Source organism: Otolemur garnettii, unplaced genomic scaffold (genome assembly GCF_000181295.1).
Source record: "Otolemur garnettii isolate 467f Iridium unplaced genomic scaffold, OtoGar3 scaffold00037, whole genome shotgun sequence".
Classification (NCBI taxonomy): domain Eukaryota; kingdom Metazoa; phylum Chordata; class Mammalia; order Primates; family Galagidae; genus Otolemur; species Otolemur garnettii.
The window spans coordinates 13,903,583-13,919,449 of record NW_003852432.1 but is presented as its reverse complement, the minus strand read 5'-3'; the positions used below and the strand labels follow the sequence as shown (position 1 = coordinate 13,919,449).

The window sequence follows — 15,867 nt, the reverse complement described above, 5'->3', positions numbered from 1 at the left end:
CAGTTCTGTCCACAGGTATTGACTGAGGATTCCTACACACTATGAATTTCAGAGTGATGGGAGCAAAGAGACCTGTGTCCCTGTCCTGGACAAGATAGTCCAGTTAAGATAAGTAGTCGAATGTCCAGTGCAGGCAAGAGGAAGGCTAGTGTCACAGACATATAAAAGTGGCACAATCCCACAGACAGAAGTATTACTTCAAAAGGATGGAGACTTCCACTTTACATAGCAAAAGGTATATACTTGGATATGAGGGAAGGCGTAGAGATAACTAGAAGTGCCCTCCAGGTAGAAGGGCCTGAGTGAGCAAAATTGTGGAGGAACAGAGAAGCATGACATGTACTGGGGACAGTGATCTGCTTCACCGACAGAAGCAGGGACCAGCGAGAGATATGGCTGGATGGTTGGAGTGGGGTGAGAAGAAGGGAGGAGCACCAGTTCTACACAAGCCCAGTAACTTAAGTAAGCATTGATATCGCTGGAAAATCAGATATTGGGGACATCACAGCCAATTAAAAAGGATTTCTCTGGAACCTACTTGTGATTTGCCTAGGCCTCTTTTTCCCTTATTGCCATTAATATAAGGAATTAGATATATTGAGGTAAGGCGTAGGGATTTGTCATGAAATCTTCACTTAGTGGATTGTCTCACATTTGAAAAATGAAGGGAATACGTATGCATCTTACATATAGACAAATGACACAAAAGACGCCGAACTTTTCAAAGAGTGTTTTGTTTAATAAGGTTCTTACACTACAATAAAGACATTTCTTATAAAATGTGATCATTCAAATCTAGTAAAAATTTAATCCACTACTTAAAGACATTTCGGTTAGGTGATGGAAGCATATTGGAGTAATGACCAGTTCTGTTTTTATAAAATGAAAAGTAAATCATGTTGCCAGGATTTTTTTTACCAATTATTTCTGAAACCAGAAACAGATAAACAAAGGAATTAAACCAGATATTGCAGTAACCTTTGTGACTGTTTCTTCCTCCGGGGGTACAGCTGCGGAGATGCCCGAAGAGCTTGTCCGGTCATATTTCTGTTGTACCTGGTTGCAGAATCAAAGTCAGTCCTATTCCTCAGTTCCACAGGAACTGGCTAAAGCGAAATTCAAATACCACAAGAAGATCCTATTGTGTAGTTCAATTTCTACATTCACTCAGTACAAATTTGAAAGAAAGGTCAGAGATCATGATAACAAAAATCAGGAGACGGACCTGCCTGTATCCTCATTAGTTGTTCTGTGAGGTTTTTTTCTTTTTCTTTTTTTTTTTTTTTTTTTTTGTTTGGCTTTATCTCCTTTTTTAGTTCATTTACATGCAGAAAAGGTGACCCTCATAAAGAAAACAACAGACCTGGGGATATGAAATGATATTTATGGCTGGAAAACATTTTATTAAGAAAGCACTAGTAATGACGTTGGGGAAAATACCTTATTATTTTCCCAGATTTGGTACGGGTGTTTTTAAGGTTTCCGTTTAACCAGCACACTGGAGATGAAAAAATAGAAGGTCATCTTGTTTCTTTAACACAATGTTGATAGACAATATAGATACAGATACTCTCTGAAATGATTTCCTATCAACATATTAGAGCTCAGCAGGAAGCCACTGAACGTGGCGTCAGTGTGACCCGGTGTTCTTTGATGTGGGGTGTCATCCCACGGCTTGTTCCTTCTCACGTTCAGTGAGCTATTGCAATATTGATAGTTTATACAAATGTGATTTTTTAAAGACAATTGTTTTTACTACCTATTCTTGACGTGTGAATTAATTTTTTAAATTTTGTTTCTAACAGTCAGAAACTCAGCAAGACAAAAAGTGATGGTTATTATATCACATTTCCACCCCCAGTCTATGAGTATGAAGCAGATATGCAATGTACCTTTCTTCATTCGCTCTCCCACGACATCCTCGTTTTCTCCTTCATCAATACTTGGAGAGACACAGTGCAGGCCACTGTGCTTATAAAGATTCCCCTGGCTGTGATGAGTCACAGTCAAATCCATACTAAACCAGGAGTTCTTCCTGAGACCCAGTTTTCTGGATTGACATAATAATGTGATCAAAACAGGTTGTAACAATCCACCTCTTCTACACTTAGGAATAGTCTCACAAGTTCTTATGATTTGTTTCAAGTTTTTTGTAAGTAATGTTTGGAAGACAGTTAAATAATCAATTATTTCTTCTTTGCATACAGAGAAACACATTATTGAGTATTTAAAACCTATTGAAACTTCTATTGTCATATTACAAATGTGTCTGAGTATGAGAAGTTTTGGTTAAGTTAAGGTTACCAAAGTCAGATAAGAGAGATAAAAGCAGTTGTGTTGTTCTTTTAAGGGACTAATTCCAGTTCAGACCACCTGTGTTGATAAAGTTATGAATGCAGTGTTCTTTGCGTTAAGGAGATATAGCAAGTTGACTAAAACTCTTAAAGCTAGAATTCAAAAACCAAGCCACTTAAGAACTACAGAAATGCTAACCTTAACTCCATGGTCATTCTGACCTGTCAACAAAATTATCAGGATAGCAATTTTAGAGATAATTTCTAGGCACTGCTTGTAGTATTCCACTCATACTTAATGAAAATGTGCCTTCTCAAATAATCAAATATTTGCCCTCCGTTCTACTTCAGGATGTTTGCTTTCGGTCAACTAAAAAGTTGAAGTCAACCATTCATTTTCAATGGGGCTTGAGGGTTGCATGCGATTAGGAGATTTAGAAATATCAATGTACCTAATGAAAAGAAGGAAATCTTTCATTTATTGTTCAATAAATGACCATATAGATGTTTTGTTCTTGTTTTGTCTTCCCATAAATGCATATTTCTTAGACATATGGGGTGATATGTACAAGTTTTCCTCCTTGAATTTACCTTTACAGGTAAATAAGCTGATTAATTGTTCTCTTAGTAGATAAATGTTACATGTTTTATTAAAGAAGTTCTTATGAAAAAGGAATCATTCGAGTAGTATTGCTCTGAGTGGCTTCCTTCCAGTTGGCCTCGTGGCCAAGTCAAAAGTATCATAGTACTGCATACCAATGCCTAGATAGCTGGGCAGCTTATCAAAGGAAATGCTCCACCATGGAACAGAGCACAGAGTTTTGCATACAGTAGTTATTCAGCTAATAGTTGTTGGAATAAATTGTAAATGAATATTTGCATAACCCTTACTTCACTAAAATGATTAGTTTCATCCTTTCACACTTTTAGCTGTGAGTGATAACAGCAGCCAAATTGCTCTACCAGATTTTCATTTCTTCTTCAGATTTCCACATAATCTGTTTACTTACAATTTTGAGTTATCATCTAATGACTTAATGATCAGATGATAAATATTACCAAAGACTTATTTGTTTTCTAAATGCACCATCAGGAATAATTCATTGTTTTACAATGACAAAAGATTAAAACTTTGAAGACAAAAATACTACCATGAAGAATAAATAGTCCATTTGGAATATTTTTATTATCGTCATTTAATGCCTTATTCTTTACAGGTACAAATTTCCTCTGAAACAATGCTTGTGGAACTTTTCATTTACATTTTTCAACTCTGAATAGTTGGTATTGAAATAGTTCAGCTGTGTTACAGTCTCTTTTTACAAGAGAAAAACCATAAAGACGGGCCACCCACAAACGGACCTGAAAGATAATCTCCTGATTGTTTCCGTCTTTGTCAAATATGGGTTATGAATGCACTGGCTTTCTAGGTATATAAAGTGTGTGTATAAAGTATTATTCAAGTGAACAGAAAGTGTTTCTTTAAGTTTACAATTTCAATATACATAGGTGTTTTCTTAAAAACATGAAATAGAAGTTGAAATATTTGATTTATTAGTATGTGTTGGTAAATCCAAATTTCATGCTCAGTACTAAAAGGCCAAAAAAAAAAAAAATTCCTCGGCTATTGTCCCTGTTTTATCTGTTTCTGAAAAGCATAGGGGGACATATACTCTCAAAAAAAAATGAATCTTTACTGCAAAAGAAATGAATGCAAGAAATAGCACTTGAAGTAGTGAAGAGACGTGAAGCATTGCAACTTCACAGCCTGCTAAGGAGCAACAGCTGTACCTAATTTCAGCTTGACGTGCTTGAGATCTCATATTCATATAGGTATTTAATGATCCAAACATAATGGTCCTATATAGAATAATTACTTATATGAAGGAGCAAACTTCATACGCATTCCTTTTTAAATGATCCTTCAAGAGAAAAACTGCTGGATCTTTGAACAATGAATAGTCTCTTTCACCAATCCAAATGTTTAGGGCTAAATAGCTTATCTTTTAAGAGAGAATAATACTCGGGCTGAGGTTATTTCTTTTTGACAGACTCTTTTTGTCTACCCCCTTCCCAGGACAGCCAGTACAATGAAAGAAGGTAGAATGCCAAACCAATCATTAAGTCATAGTGATAGATAGTTACAAGAAATATCAGAAACAAAAGGATGTGTGGTATTCTAGAGTTGGTATATTTCGAAAACAAAGATTCGTTGCTTTGAACTTGACTTTCCTGATCAGGGAGACTAGCAGAAGCAGAGCTCTCAGGCTCATTTTCACCTGAAGAACGTGGCAATTGTCCAGAGTTTATTAATTCTTCATGTTCATGCCTTGCTTCTTCCGTGTTCTCGAGAGGTTCACTGATTAAAATCACAGGCCCTAGAGATTTTTCCATGCTGCTGTCTCCCTTTTGGAAAATCTGGCCCATACATCTTTCTTTTCTGCTACCTGGTTTCATTACTGAACTTTTGGAAATTTCTTCAGGTGTAGACCCAGTCTGAGGGTGCTTCTCAATACCCTGGATTTCTCTTGATTGGTTACAATTATTTTCTGATTTAGTAGAAAGAGATCTGAAAGTCATGGTAGTGACTGTACTCTGTACAGAAATTGCCTGTTTATAAGATGGCCCTGTAGTTTTAGTGTGGTGTTTGGAAATGTGAGAGTCCTTCTGAGAACCTGTATTAGTGTCTGAGTTAAAAGCAGAAATCGCAGTGGGATGTAAGTCCATTTGATGGGATAATTCTTGGACCTTTCCATGATCTCTGGATCTTTCCGTGTTTTCTGGTAATATGTTTTTGCCTGTGGGTAATATTCCCAATTGTGAATCTGGTTTAGAAGTTGCCTTTTGAGTTTTTGTAATGGCCTGCGAGGATTCTTCTTCCATAGATGTTACACTTCCAAGGCCGAGTTGCTCCCTGTCATATGTCTTCCCAGGATTGTAGGTAGACGTGGCTTCTTTCTTCTCTGTTTCACCCACACGCACATTACAAATACCTAAACATGATTTCTTTTCACAATCCTTGTCACGGATTACACCCTCTGGATCTCGTTGACAAAGGGTATAATGTGAAGCATCATTTCTCCCTTCATGTGGATCAGACGCTGCTTCCTTTACCTCGATGGGCCTGTCACTTCGTGCTGTCTCTTGGGGTAGCTTAGCAATTATGGCTTTGTCTCTAGCAGACATGCTTTCTGGAGCACTTTCTGATGTTGTCTTAATTATATAAGCCGTACCTGCTTCTGCTTTCTCAGTAATACCATCATCAGCTAGGGAAGACAGTTCACAGCACACTGTTTCTTGGCAGGTAAACAAGTCTGTAGACGTAGCTTTCAACCCCCTTGTATTATCTCTTTTTTCCCACAGGTCTTCACAGTCCTCTGGCTCTTTGTTCTGCTCTGGTATATTTGTCTTACTTTCTCTTGCTTTTCCCTGACTTTCCAGAACATTCCAATTTTCTTTATGCTGTGAGTTTTTACCCCAATCTGCAGAATTAATACAACCTGATTTTCTTTCTTCAACTTGGAAAAGATAATCATTTTTAAAAACATTTCCATTTCTTGATGAACAGACTTGACTCATTATTCCTTCTGAAGGGACGCCTTCACCAGTCAAGTGATCACGCTCTGGAGTTAATATAGCTTCTTCCCAACTTGAATTTGTCCTTGGTGAATGAGACGCTGTAATTGCCTGGGCGGGAAGTGAGGTATCTTTGCTCAGCATAGCAGTCAGGTCTTCGTCAGTCGCTCCAGTCCCTTCCACGCTTGTTTCGGAGTGGCCCATCTTCCTTCCTTGGTCAAGTGAGATTGATTGACAAACGTGGCTTTGTTTTTCATTAACACTCAAATGAGTTCTTTGTTCCTCATCACCCTTACCACTGCCATAATCTTCCTTGGGAGATACACGTGTTGGTTCCTTGAGATATGCAGAGGCATCAGAGTAGAAATCTCCTCTTAAACATGGCCAGTCTTTCACTTCAGTTTTGCCTGCCATTAGTAGATCTGAGGAAGGGCAGGATACATGCACCCTGCCCCTCTTGTGGGCTGGATTAGCATCATCATCTAGGCCTTTTCTGCTGCTGACGTGTAATTGCGCTAATTCATCACGACTAGGACCTCCCAACGACTTCTTGATTCTTTCCATATCTGCAGTAATTTCCTCTGCAGGTTGATGACTACACTTCTCATTTCCCAAGGAGTATTTTTCACTGTGGTGAGAATCTCCCTTTAAGGAGCTTTCTGCTGATGAACTTGGAGACAAAGGCCTTTGGAACAAGTCAGCGCTTAGTTCACCATGGATTTGCTTCTTCTCTAATCCCTCAGCTTTACTTGGAAAATTGACTGGCTCTGTGGAAAATGTATTCCTTTCATCTCTGGAAGCCGCACTTCTAGATCTTATTAAGTGTTGGTTTATCTTATGGGATGAAAACAACAAAAATAATGAGTATGTGATCTTTTCTTAAATACACACAACGAATTAGATAGGTTTTATTAACTTGACTGGAAATTATCTGGCCGATTTCCTTGACTCATTTCATTTGTGGGTTTCATACAAACTCTGGAATCCAGATGTTTGGGGGAGATCCTCGTAGGCTATGACTAGGGAATGAGATTAGTAAAAAAGGGGCCCAAATTAATCACTCTCCTTCCCAGCTTCCAAATATCACATTGTATTATTCAACTATTCTTGCTTGTCATTGCACTTTCTCCTCACTTGGGATATACACATTGATAGCTCCATGCTAATCAATTAGAGAGCAGCTTCCTGGGTGCCCCTTGCTACATTTACACTTGCTGGAGGTGCCCCCATTACCGTTTCTCTTATTAATATGTTTTCTGCAAAGCCTCTGCAAACTATTAATAGCAAAACGTCACTCAAAGAAAAGTGAGGGAGTTAATGTCTCTGCAAATTCTGTTTTAATGACCCTCTGCCAACTGGTACTCAAATGTATTTGAGCTCTTCAGTGATGCCAACTGTCAGGATTTAACAGTGAGATGCCTGTATTTTTTTTTCCTCCTCATAACTGACATTTGCATGATCTCAATAATTATATGCAAATCTTACGTTTTCCCCTTCTTCTCACATAAGGCTCATGTTACTTGTCAACTGCACAGCTGTCTTGTAAGCCAATGCCTGTGGGTTCCACAGATTTGGTTGTATTTCCATCTATTATAGAGCTTCATTGTTTTATGCATTAACGTCAGCATGGAGCAAATTAGCATCTAAATTACAGCTCCCTGTTCATTTATTGGACGTACAATCTCAGTAACTTCTAAACAAACTTTTATATTTGAGCCTGCTCACGGTAATGAGATGTATTGGTGAAGTATGTGATTTTCCAGGGCCCTTTCATTATATTCTGTGGTTTGAAAAAAAAAATGGCGATGTTAACTTTCAGCTGGTGAGAATTCTCACAATGGATGACAACTTTGTAGTTTCTTAAAGTTGGAGCAAAGTAAATTGCATACTTTAGTGATGCAGCTCCCATATCACTATAGAAAAGGTGGAATATGTAGAGAAAGAGAGGAGCTCTATTTCTTTTCTGTTTCAGCACTGACACTGGAAGAGGCAAATGTCATTTTAATCTTAGATGATTATAAATCCATGTATCACAATGATAGGAGCTCCAACCAAATACAATAAAGGCGAAATTGCATTATGTGACTCATTTACTCCTATTTCTTCCTTTGTGATAAAAGTGCTATCTAAATCATCCCCCCCCCCAAATTCCTTATAGATTGAATGTTCATCAAGTGTGAAATTTATAACAAATTTAATACCGAATTGTACAGCACTGGTTGTGTTTCCTGTCTAAAAATTATGGCACAGGCTATTTTCTCCTTACTTGGTAATTTAACACTCTACCGTGATGTAGAACTTTGAGACGCTTACAAGGATGGAAGTGAAAAAAAAAAGTGCTGCCAAATGCAAGAATCATAGACTTGTAGAGTTGAACAGGACCCTAACAATCATCCAGTCCAGCCCTCTCATTTTACAGACGAATTTATGCTAAGTGTACACTTGCCACAAAGATTAGAAATGCACATTAGGACAGTGCTACCTCTCCTGTAATTCCTACAAACTATTACTCAGAGCCGCTGGTAAAGAGATAAGAAATGAAAGTCATTAATTTACCACTGCAGAGACCAGAAGCAACATACTGAAATCAAAGTGCCTTGTTGATCAAGCTAGAGATGCGAGGATAGAATAGGCTGCGCTCCACATTTGCAAATTATATTAGTGGAAGCTATTGAAAGGCAGGCATAGTGGCATCTTTGAAACATAAATGGATTCATCTTCCCTAATACCGTGGCAACCAGAACACTTACCATCAGCTCTAATTCTTTTTCATTATGTTCATCATTTCCCCTGTTTACATCTTTTACATTTTGATTACTGGTTTCCAAGTCTTCCTTGTCCTCATGAGAACAAACGATTGTTGGGATGTAAGTATCTGAAAAGTTAATATAAGTGCACCAGTGTAAGGTTATTTTAACTGTAGATTTTAACAAAAGAGACAAATTTTGTTTAAAAATTAGATAATAACATTACCTGTAATCTTTGGATTCTCAAAGTCATTCTCTTCCGATGTTACTGATGATTCTTCTTTACTGTTAAATTTAAAACAAAAAATGTTGTTTTCCTGGGATTACATTGTCTAAGAATTGATTTTTACAGAAGGAAATTCAAATCAATAGCAAGCCAGCCAAATAAACATTATGTGAGCTTTCATATTTTCAAATATCGCTCTGTATGCTTTAAAGTAAAATTGATCTTGTAAAATGCTATACTAGTAAACATTGGCTGTAGAAAAATTTTAACAATACTTTACACAATGCCATATTTCTTAACCAGATTGTGCTTCTCATATTAAAACTCATATAACCAAAGTAAAAATACATGTAAATGTAGATGATTCCATTATTCATGAATTTAATCTTCACAAGTATGAACATTTTTCTTTGGTTTAAATGATAAAATGTTATGAACTGCCAGTCCATTTGTGGTCATGGAAATTGCTTTCTAACATTTCAATTATTAATTTTTTGTATTCTGTTTTACTGAAAATTCTTTCAGTTGAACTGTTTGTGACATCAGTTCTCTCTCCAGAAAATAAGAAAAGAAATAAGCTAACTGAAATGCAGCTAAATTTATACTCGGTTAAATGTATTTCCACAGGCCAATTTTATGATCAAAACTTCAGATCTTTCATATGCAAGCATACAGTTTCTTTCTTTAAAATGATTCAAGTTGCATTCCCTTTTCTAGCATATTATACATACCCATTTAAAAAGATAAATGCCTTTTTCTTTTAAATTTACTGTCTTTTGGTATACTTGTGGAATGATTAGAATATAGATTTGCCCGTGACACTACATAGGAAAAAGTATTCATGAAAACGCCCCCTTTGTGTATAGCTATGTCACAAGTCAATTTATCAGAAATATTTGACCAGTACCCACATTTTCTTATACTGTCCCAGCGGAATTTTCTTCTAGTTTCTTTTCTCAGTGACTTTTCAGCAACAAAAGAAACCTGGAAAGTTGGCAATGGCTGATACATTTATGAAACAGAATTTAATCTTCACTGCATGAAGAATTCGGATCCAAACTCCAGGAAGACTAATTTTATTTCAATAAATCATGATGAGATTGCAAATTGTTCCATTCTGACCATTAAAGAAGGTAATTCAGTTTTGTATATTTAGGATGCTTAGTTTTAACTTTACTAAAATCATTTGGTACATTTAGTGGGTCCATAAATGAAAATAATATTTCTATATGAATATAACTTTGTTAGAAAAATACACTGTTTCCATTATGGTTGCTGACATAATCTATAAATCTGTCTTGCTCAATGAGGCTAAAAATTATGCATAATTTTTATTATAAAATTCAACTGTGAGCTGACACATCTTTCCTTCCCCATGTACATAATGCCTACGTGCTTACAAAAATATCAACCATTACATAGCATTCCTCCTTCTTCCTCTTTATTCCCATAACAATCCTGAACATTGCATTTGTAAAGGAAAAATAATATTCACTCAAAGGCTTTTGTTTTTACCTAATTAAAATGTTATCAGTAATTTTTATTTAAAAATCTTTTCATTGACTTTATTTATTTAGATGATAATAATTGCAATATTTTGGGCAAATATAGTGGTATTTTGATGTAGATAATGTATGGTGAACACATCAGGGTAATTAGCATATCCATTGTCTCAAACATTTATCATTTCTTCATGCTAGGTACCTCTAATATTCTCTTTGAAGATATTTGAAATCATATTACCCTTAGCTATAATCATCCTACAGTGCTATAGAACACTAGAATTTATTTCTCCTACCTGGCCATAGTTTTTTTTTCCTTTAATAAATCTAATTCAGTTAGATTTATTGAAAATAAATACCTTAATTTTTAAACGATTGATTCAAAATGGTAGGAGCCTGCTTCAACTTATTTTGAGAACAAATGATTAAATACTCAACTGTGCATTATTATGTTAGTGTCTCACAAAAATACATAAATGTAGAGACAAAGGAGGAAAAATTTAGATTTAGGGAGAAATGAAAAAAGAAAGTAGAAATAAATGAAAATTTCATATATCAAATATCTATGAACAAAACTAATACAAAATGTACAAGATTTCTCCAGGGAAAAGAATAAAATCCTATCAAGAAATATTTTTAAATGTCCAAAAAAAAAAAGAAAAGAAAGAAAGAAAGAAAGAAATATACCATGTTCATAGATAGGAAGAAAATGTTATGAAGATATTTTTCTCTCTTGAACTGATCTGCAGATTTAGTTCAAATCTAACAAAAACTTCAAAATGAGTTTCACAGATTTTGAAAATATGATTCTAAATAGACAAATAAAGGGTTAACAATAGCTGACATATTTCTGAGAAATGGCAGGAAGGAGAAACCTACTTTACTTGATTTCAGGTGTTATTATGAGATTAAATTATTAAGACAGAGCTATATTGATACATGGACAGAAAAAACTACTGAAGTAGGACCTTGGTAACAGAATCACACAAACTTAGAACTTTGTTAAAGGACAATAGGGAAATAAGGGACTTTTCTGTAAAGGGAGATAGGGACAATGGCTATCAGTTAAATTCAGACCTTAAATGTCAGAAACTTTTAAATTCTTAATTGAAAATGTATGTGGATATCTTTTAGACTTCAGAGTAGGAAATATTTTCTTAAATAAAGAAAGAAATCAGAGACTGTTAAAAATTTGGTCAGTTTAACTATTCAAATTTAAACCTTTGTTCATTAAAAGACTTTCTATAAAGAAAAAATAGAAATTACAAACTGGAAAAAAGATATTTACATCATAAAATATCAACCTATATGGGTATCAAGAATACATAAAGAACTCCTACAAATCAATAAAAAGTACAAACAATTCATTGCAAGAGGTAAGGGAGATAGATTTTCACAGAAGAGATAAAACCACACAGATGGTTGATAACCATATAAGAGAATGGTCAATATTCTTAGAGAATAGAGAATTAAAAATCAAAGCCACGAGGAGGTAAAATTTTATACCTATTGATAAAAAATTTGAGTATCTATTCATACCAAGAGTTGGAGATGGCTTGGAGCCACAGACCTTTTTTTATATGTAATGGGTGAGAGAATAAACAGGCTAAACCACTTCGGAAAAGTTAACTGATGTCATCTCCTAAAGATCAACATTTATATAATCTGCCAGTGCTACATCCATCCCCAGATATAGATCCAAGAGGAACTCGCATTCACATTGCCTGAGGTCCTATAGGACGTTCATGTTGACCTTGGTATTGACTGTATAAATCTTGAACCAACCCAAGTTCCTATCAACAAAAGGGTAGACACAAAACCGTGAATATCACAACATAATATATTAGATAGCACTCAAAATTAATAAAACACAGAGTCACACAACAGTGTGGATAAATCTTAGCAATATAATATTAAATAAAAATGAACAATCCCAAAATATTTCATCAGAGAAATAATTACCAAAACAATTTCAATATGTATTTACATAAGTATATATGTTTTAATATGTATGGGAACATATGCTTTTATAATGACAATTATATGAAAAAGAACATTATTTTCAAGATTATGGTTATATCAGGTGGGACAAGGTAAGAGGAAGAAATCGGGAAAGGAAATGGCTAGAAGTCAGTCATTGAATGGGGTGACTTTTTCAGGCGCTTAGCTAAATATGCAGTTTAACTCCAGTTTCAGATAACTTATGCAGACAACTGGGTTGCTCTCTGGCCTAGATTAGAGAATGTCTGCAAATAAAATCTCACTCTAAAATTCAAAGCATTTTTCATAAGACCAATTACATGTAAAGAGTTTAACTAAACAGCTTTAGAAAATGTTAAGAAAAAGACAAAAAATTTGGTTGATAATGATAGTTTCTAGAACTACAATTGTGATGTAAATAAAACAGATTTTTTATATCCCCCTGGGTAGAGTGCCATGGCCTCACTGCTCACAGCAACCTCCAACTCCTGGGCTCAAGCGAGTCTCCTGCCTCCGCCTCCCAAGTAGCTGGGACCACAGGCGCCCGCCACAACGCCTGGCCATTTTTTGGTTGCAGCCATTATTGTTGTTTGGTGGGTCCGGGCTGGATTCGAACCCGCCACCTTAGATGTATGTGGCTGGCGCCTTAGCCGCTTGAGCCACAGGCGCCGAGCCAAAACAGATTTTTTAACATTTCTCATCTCCCCTTTATGTTCCTTCAATAATCTTTCAACAGGGGATTTTCTTTGTTCCTGAATTCCCAGTGCCTGACACATAATAATGACGTGATAAAAGCAGCATCCTTTCTACCTCCTCTTCTCTCTACCTCCTGCCCACATCACCATGTCATTGTTCTTCTCTTTTTTCATCATTAAGATTTAATTTCAGAGAAGGATATAATATTTTAAAGTATGGATGTTTTTGCATGTCTTTTAAGGCGTTAAAATATCACCCCTTCTAAAGTTCAGGACAATGCTTTTAATTATGGGGTCAACTAATTAAATAGAATTTTAAAATTCTTATGACTTTTGAAATTAAAAAGCCAAGGAGATATCAATTTCGCAGAGCAATAGTTAATTTTCAGTACACTTTAAATCACATAATATAGTCAGGTATATTATTTACTCTAAAAGGAGTCACTCCATTCTTCTAGTAGATACTTTTTGAATACCTACTGTGTGCCATAAATTTTAATAAATACTGGGAAATCAAAGATAAATAATCTCTATCTTACTACTTCAAGGAAGCTGTAATGTCAGGATGGATATAGAGCCATAAATAATCAATTATAATTATTATCATAAAACGATAAATAGTATAATAAATAATGGGATCCTGTAGAAATTCTCAAGAGAAGAAGAGAGGACAGAAATGAGATGCTATAGGAAAAATAAGGGAAGTGACATTCTGAGTTAGAGTTTATGGAGTTGCATAACAAGGAGTTTTCCACTCAGAGAAGAAGGATAAGGTCATCATAGGCAGAGAAAACAAGAGGAAGACAAGGATGAAAGTAAGAGAGCATGAAAGGAAAAGGCCCATCTAAGAACTCTGAGAAGCTATTCAGAGGATTGGACTTAAGAATGTTAAGGGATAGAACTGGGATTAGTTTGTGCCAGTCTGTTAAGGGCTCAGCAAGCTAGGAAAAATGAAACTAAATTCTTTACTTTCTTTTTAACCAGGCAGTGGGCAGTGGTTAAACAGGACAGAGATTTACTTTTAGGGAACTAACTTTGGAGGTAACATAATGGAAACTTAGGTAGGATGAACCACAAAGAAGTAAGAATACTAGTCCTATGAGTCTCCTGCAATATTCCAGGTACAAAATGACGAGAGGGAAGGGGGAAGATAATGAAGAAAGAGAAGATGACCCCCATTGGAGTTATAACTTCTGACATAAATGTCAGTATAATTTGTTGATAAATTCCCTGTATATAGATTTTTTAAATGCTAACAACTTTTTTAATGCTTTCTTATATTCATGAGAATGAGAAATCTACAGTGTTGGCCCTAGACCCAGGACAAGGTTAATTTAGAACTCCTGTGCTATGAGTCAACAAGATCTTGAATTAATCTGCAGGTTCTGGTCTCTTAAGGACTGGATGATTTATTTTCAGGTGATCATGTGGACACTTCCTTCAGTCTCCCTCCCTAATCTCTGGTACATATGCCTAGACAGTGGACCAGTAAGGTTTGCGTACGCTCCTGATTTTCATTCTAGTCCCTCACTGGGGAAAGCAGAATGTATACTATTTATTCTTTGTTGAACTGCCTTTATAACATTCTAGGTAGTCCTTGCCAATCTGTTTCAGTGGGTATGGGCATTCAACATGGATGAATTTCTAACGAACTAGAAATCAAGTTCCTATACAAACTATAAGCCTCTCAATTGTTTCAGAGCCCTGATGCTTTGTCCCTCTTTTCTCACGTGAATACTACAGTTCTCAAACATACCAACGGTTCCCAGACCAGATCCTAGCTCTGTAAAGTCTGAATTAATAGACCTATGCGTGGAGGTGAGAGGGGGACTAAAGAATGATGGTGCTAAAATCTCCCACAATGCTTTTGACATGAGGCCAGATTTGCAAACTCCTGACATAGACAACAGTGTATCTCAGTGCACCAAATCCATTGGCTTAAGCTATGCAGACAGCCCCTCCCTACCCCTCCCTACCCCTCCCTAGATAACAGGCGGTCAGGAGCATTATTTTTTTCAGGTGTACCTCCTGGCCCCCAAGCCAGTTCCTCCTCTTACTAGTTTTATATGAGTTTGTGGCACTCTTTTTTATTATATAGATAATCGTTAGGATAAAAAGAAAACTAAAAGATGATGCAGAGGTTTCTAATTTAAGCATTTAAAAGAATGGAAACACCATCACTTGAGATGCAGAATTTAGGCAGAGAGGCATGGGTTGAAGGTAATGCAAGAAACCCAGAAGGTCTTTGATCAAATAGGAAATGAAAATTGGCGCTTGTTGAATGTAAAATGCCCAGATTTTTCATTTCTCCTTTTCTTTTTGTCATAATATCAATGCACAAAGACTTGTACCATTTTTACAATTTGAGGTAAATTTACCCCTACTTCAAAGAAATGGGACAAAATGTTGAAAATTTATGTGACGACTTAAAGTAGATAATAAAAAGTAAATGTGCTGAACAGAGGAAGAAGTGAATGGTTGCCAGCCAATAGTTACATTTATGAAGTATCATAGTAAGTTTAAATTTGTGATGAACCATATTCATTCATTTATCACTTAACAAATATTTATTGAGTACTCACAAATGTCCAAATGTTGTATTAAGTCACCACAAAGTAACAAGTCAGTGTCCCTGCCCTTGGATGGCTCCCAAGCTAGTGGAGAAGATGGACACTTGAATAAAACAATAACCCCACAGTGTGCTGACTGTGTGCTTAGCAAGGTGCACCACAAGGTCAAATAGCTTCCAGAATGACATGGCTCCTAAGGCGAAACCTAAAGCAGAGGTAGCATTTTGCTACTGAAAAGCAGAAATGCAATTCCAAGCTTAAGACATCATATGAAAAA

General features: G+C 35.9%; 1 protein-coding gene across 1 annotated transcript in view; it reads right to left on the bottom strand.

The window, feature by feature from the left end:
• Positions 1–3,865: 3,865 nt before the first annotated feature.
• Positions 3,866–15,867, bottom strand: part of PPP1R3A (protein phosphatase 1 regulatory subunit 3A) — a 40,304-nt gene continuing 28,302 nt past the window's right edge. Inside the window, exons 2-4 of the mRNA XM_003789804.2 lie at positions 8,844–8,902; positions 8,621–8,745; positions 3,866–6,704 (exon numbers count right to left, since the gene is read on the bottom strand). Coding sequence (XP_003789852.1) covers positions 4,329–6,704; positions 8,621–8,745; positions 8,844–8,902 — 2,560 coding nt within the window. The 3' untranslated portion in view covers positions 3,866–4,328. The remainder of the gene's footprint in view (positions 6,705–8,620; positions 8,746–8,843; positions 8,903–15,867) is intronic.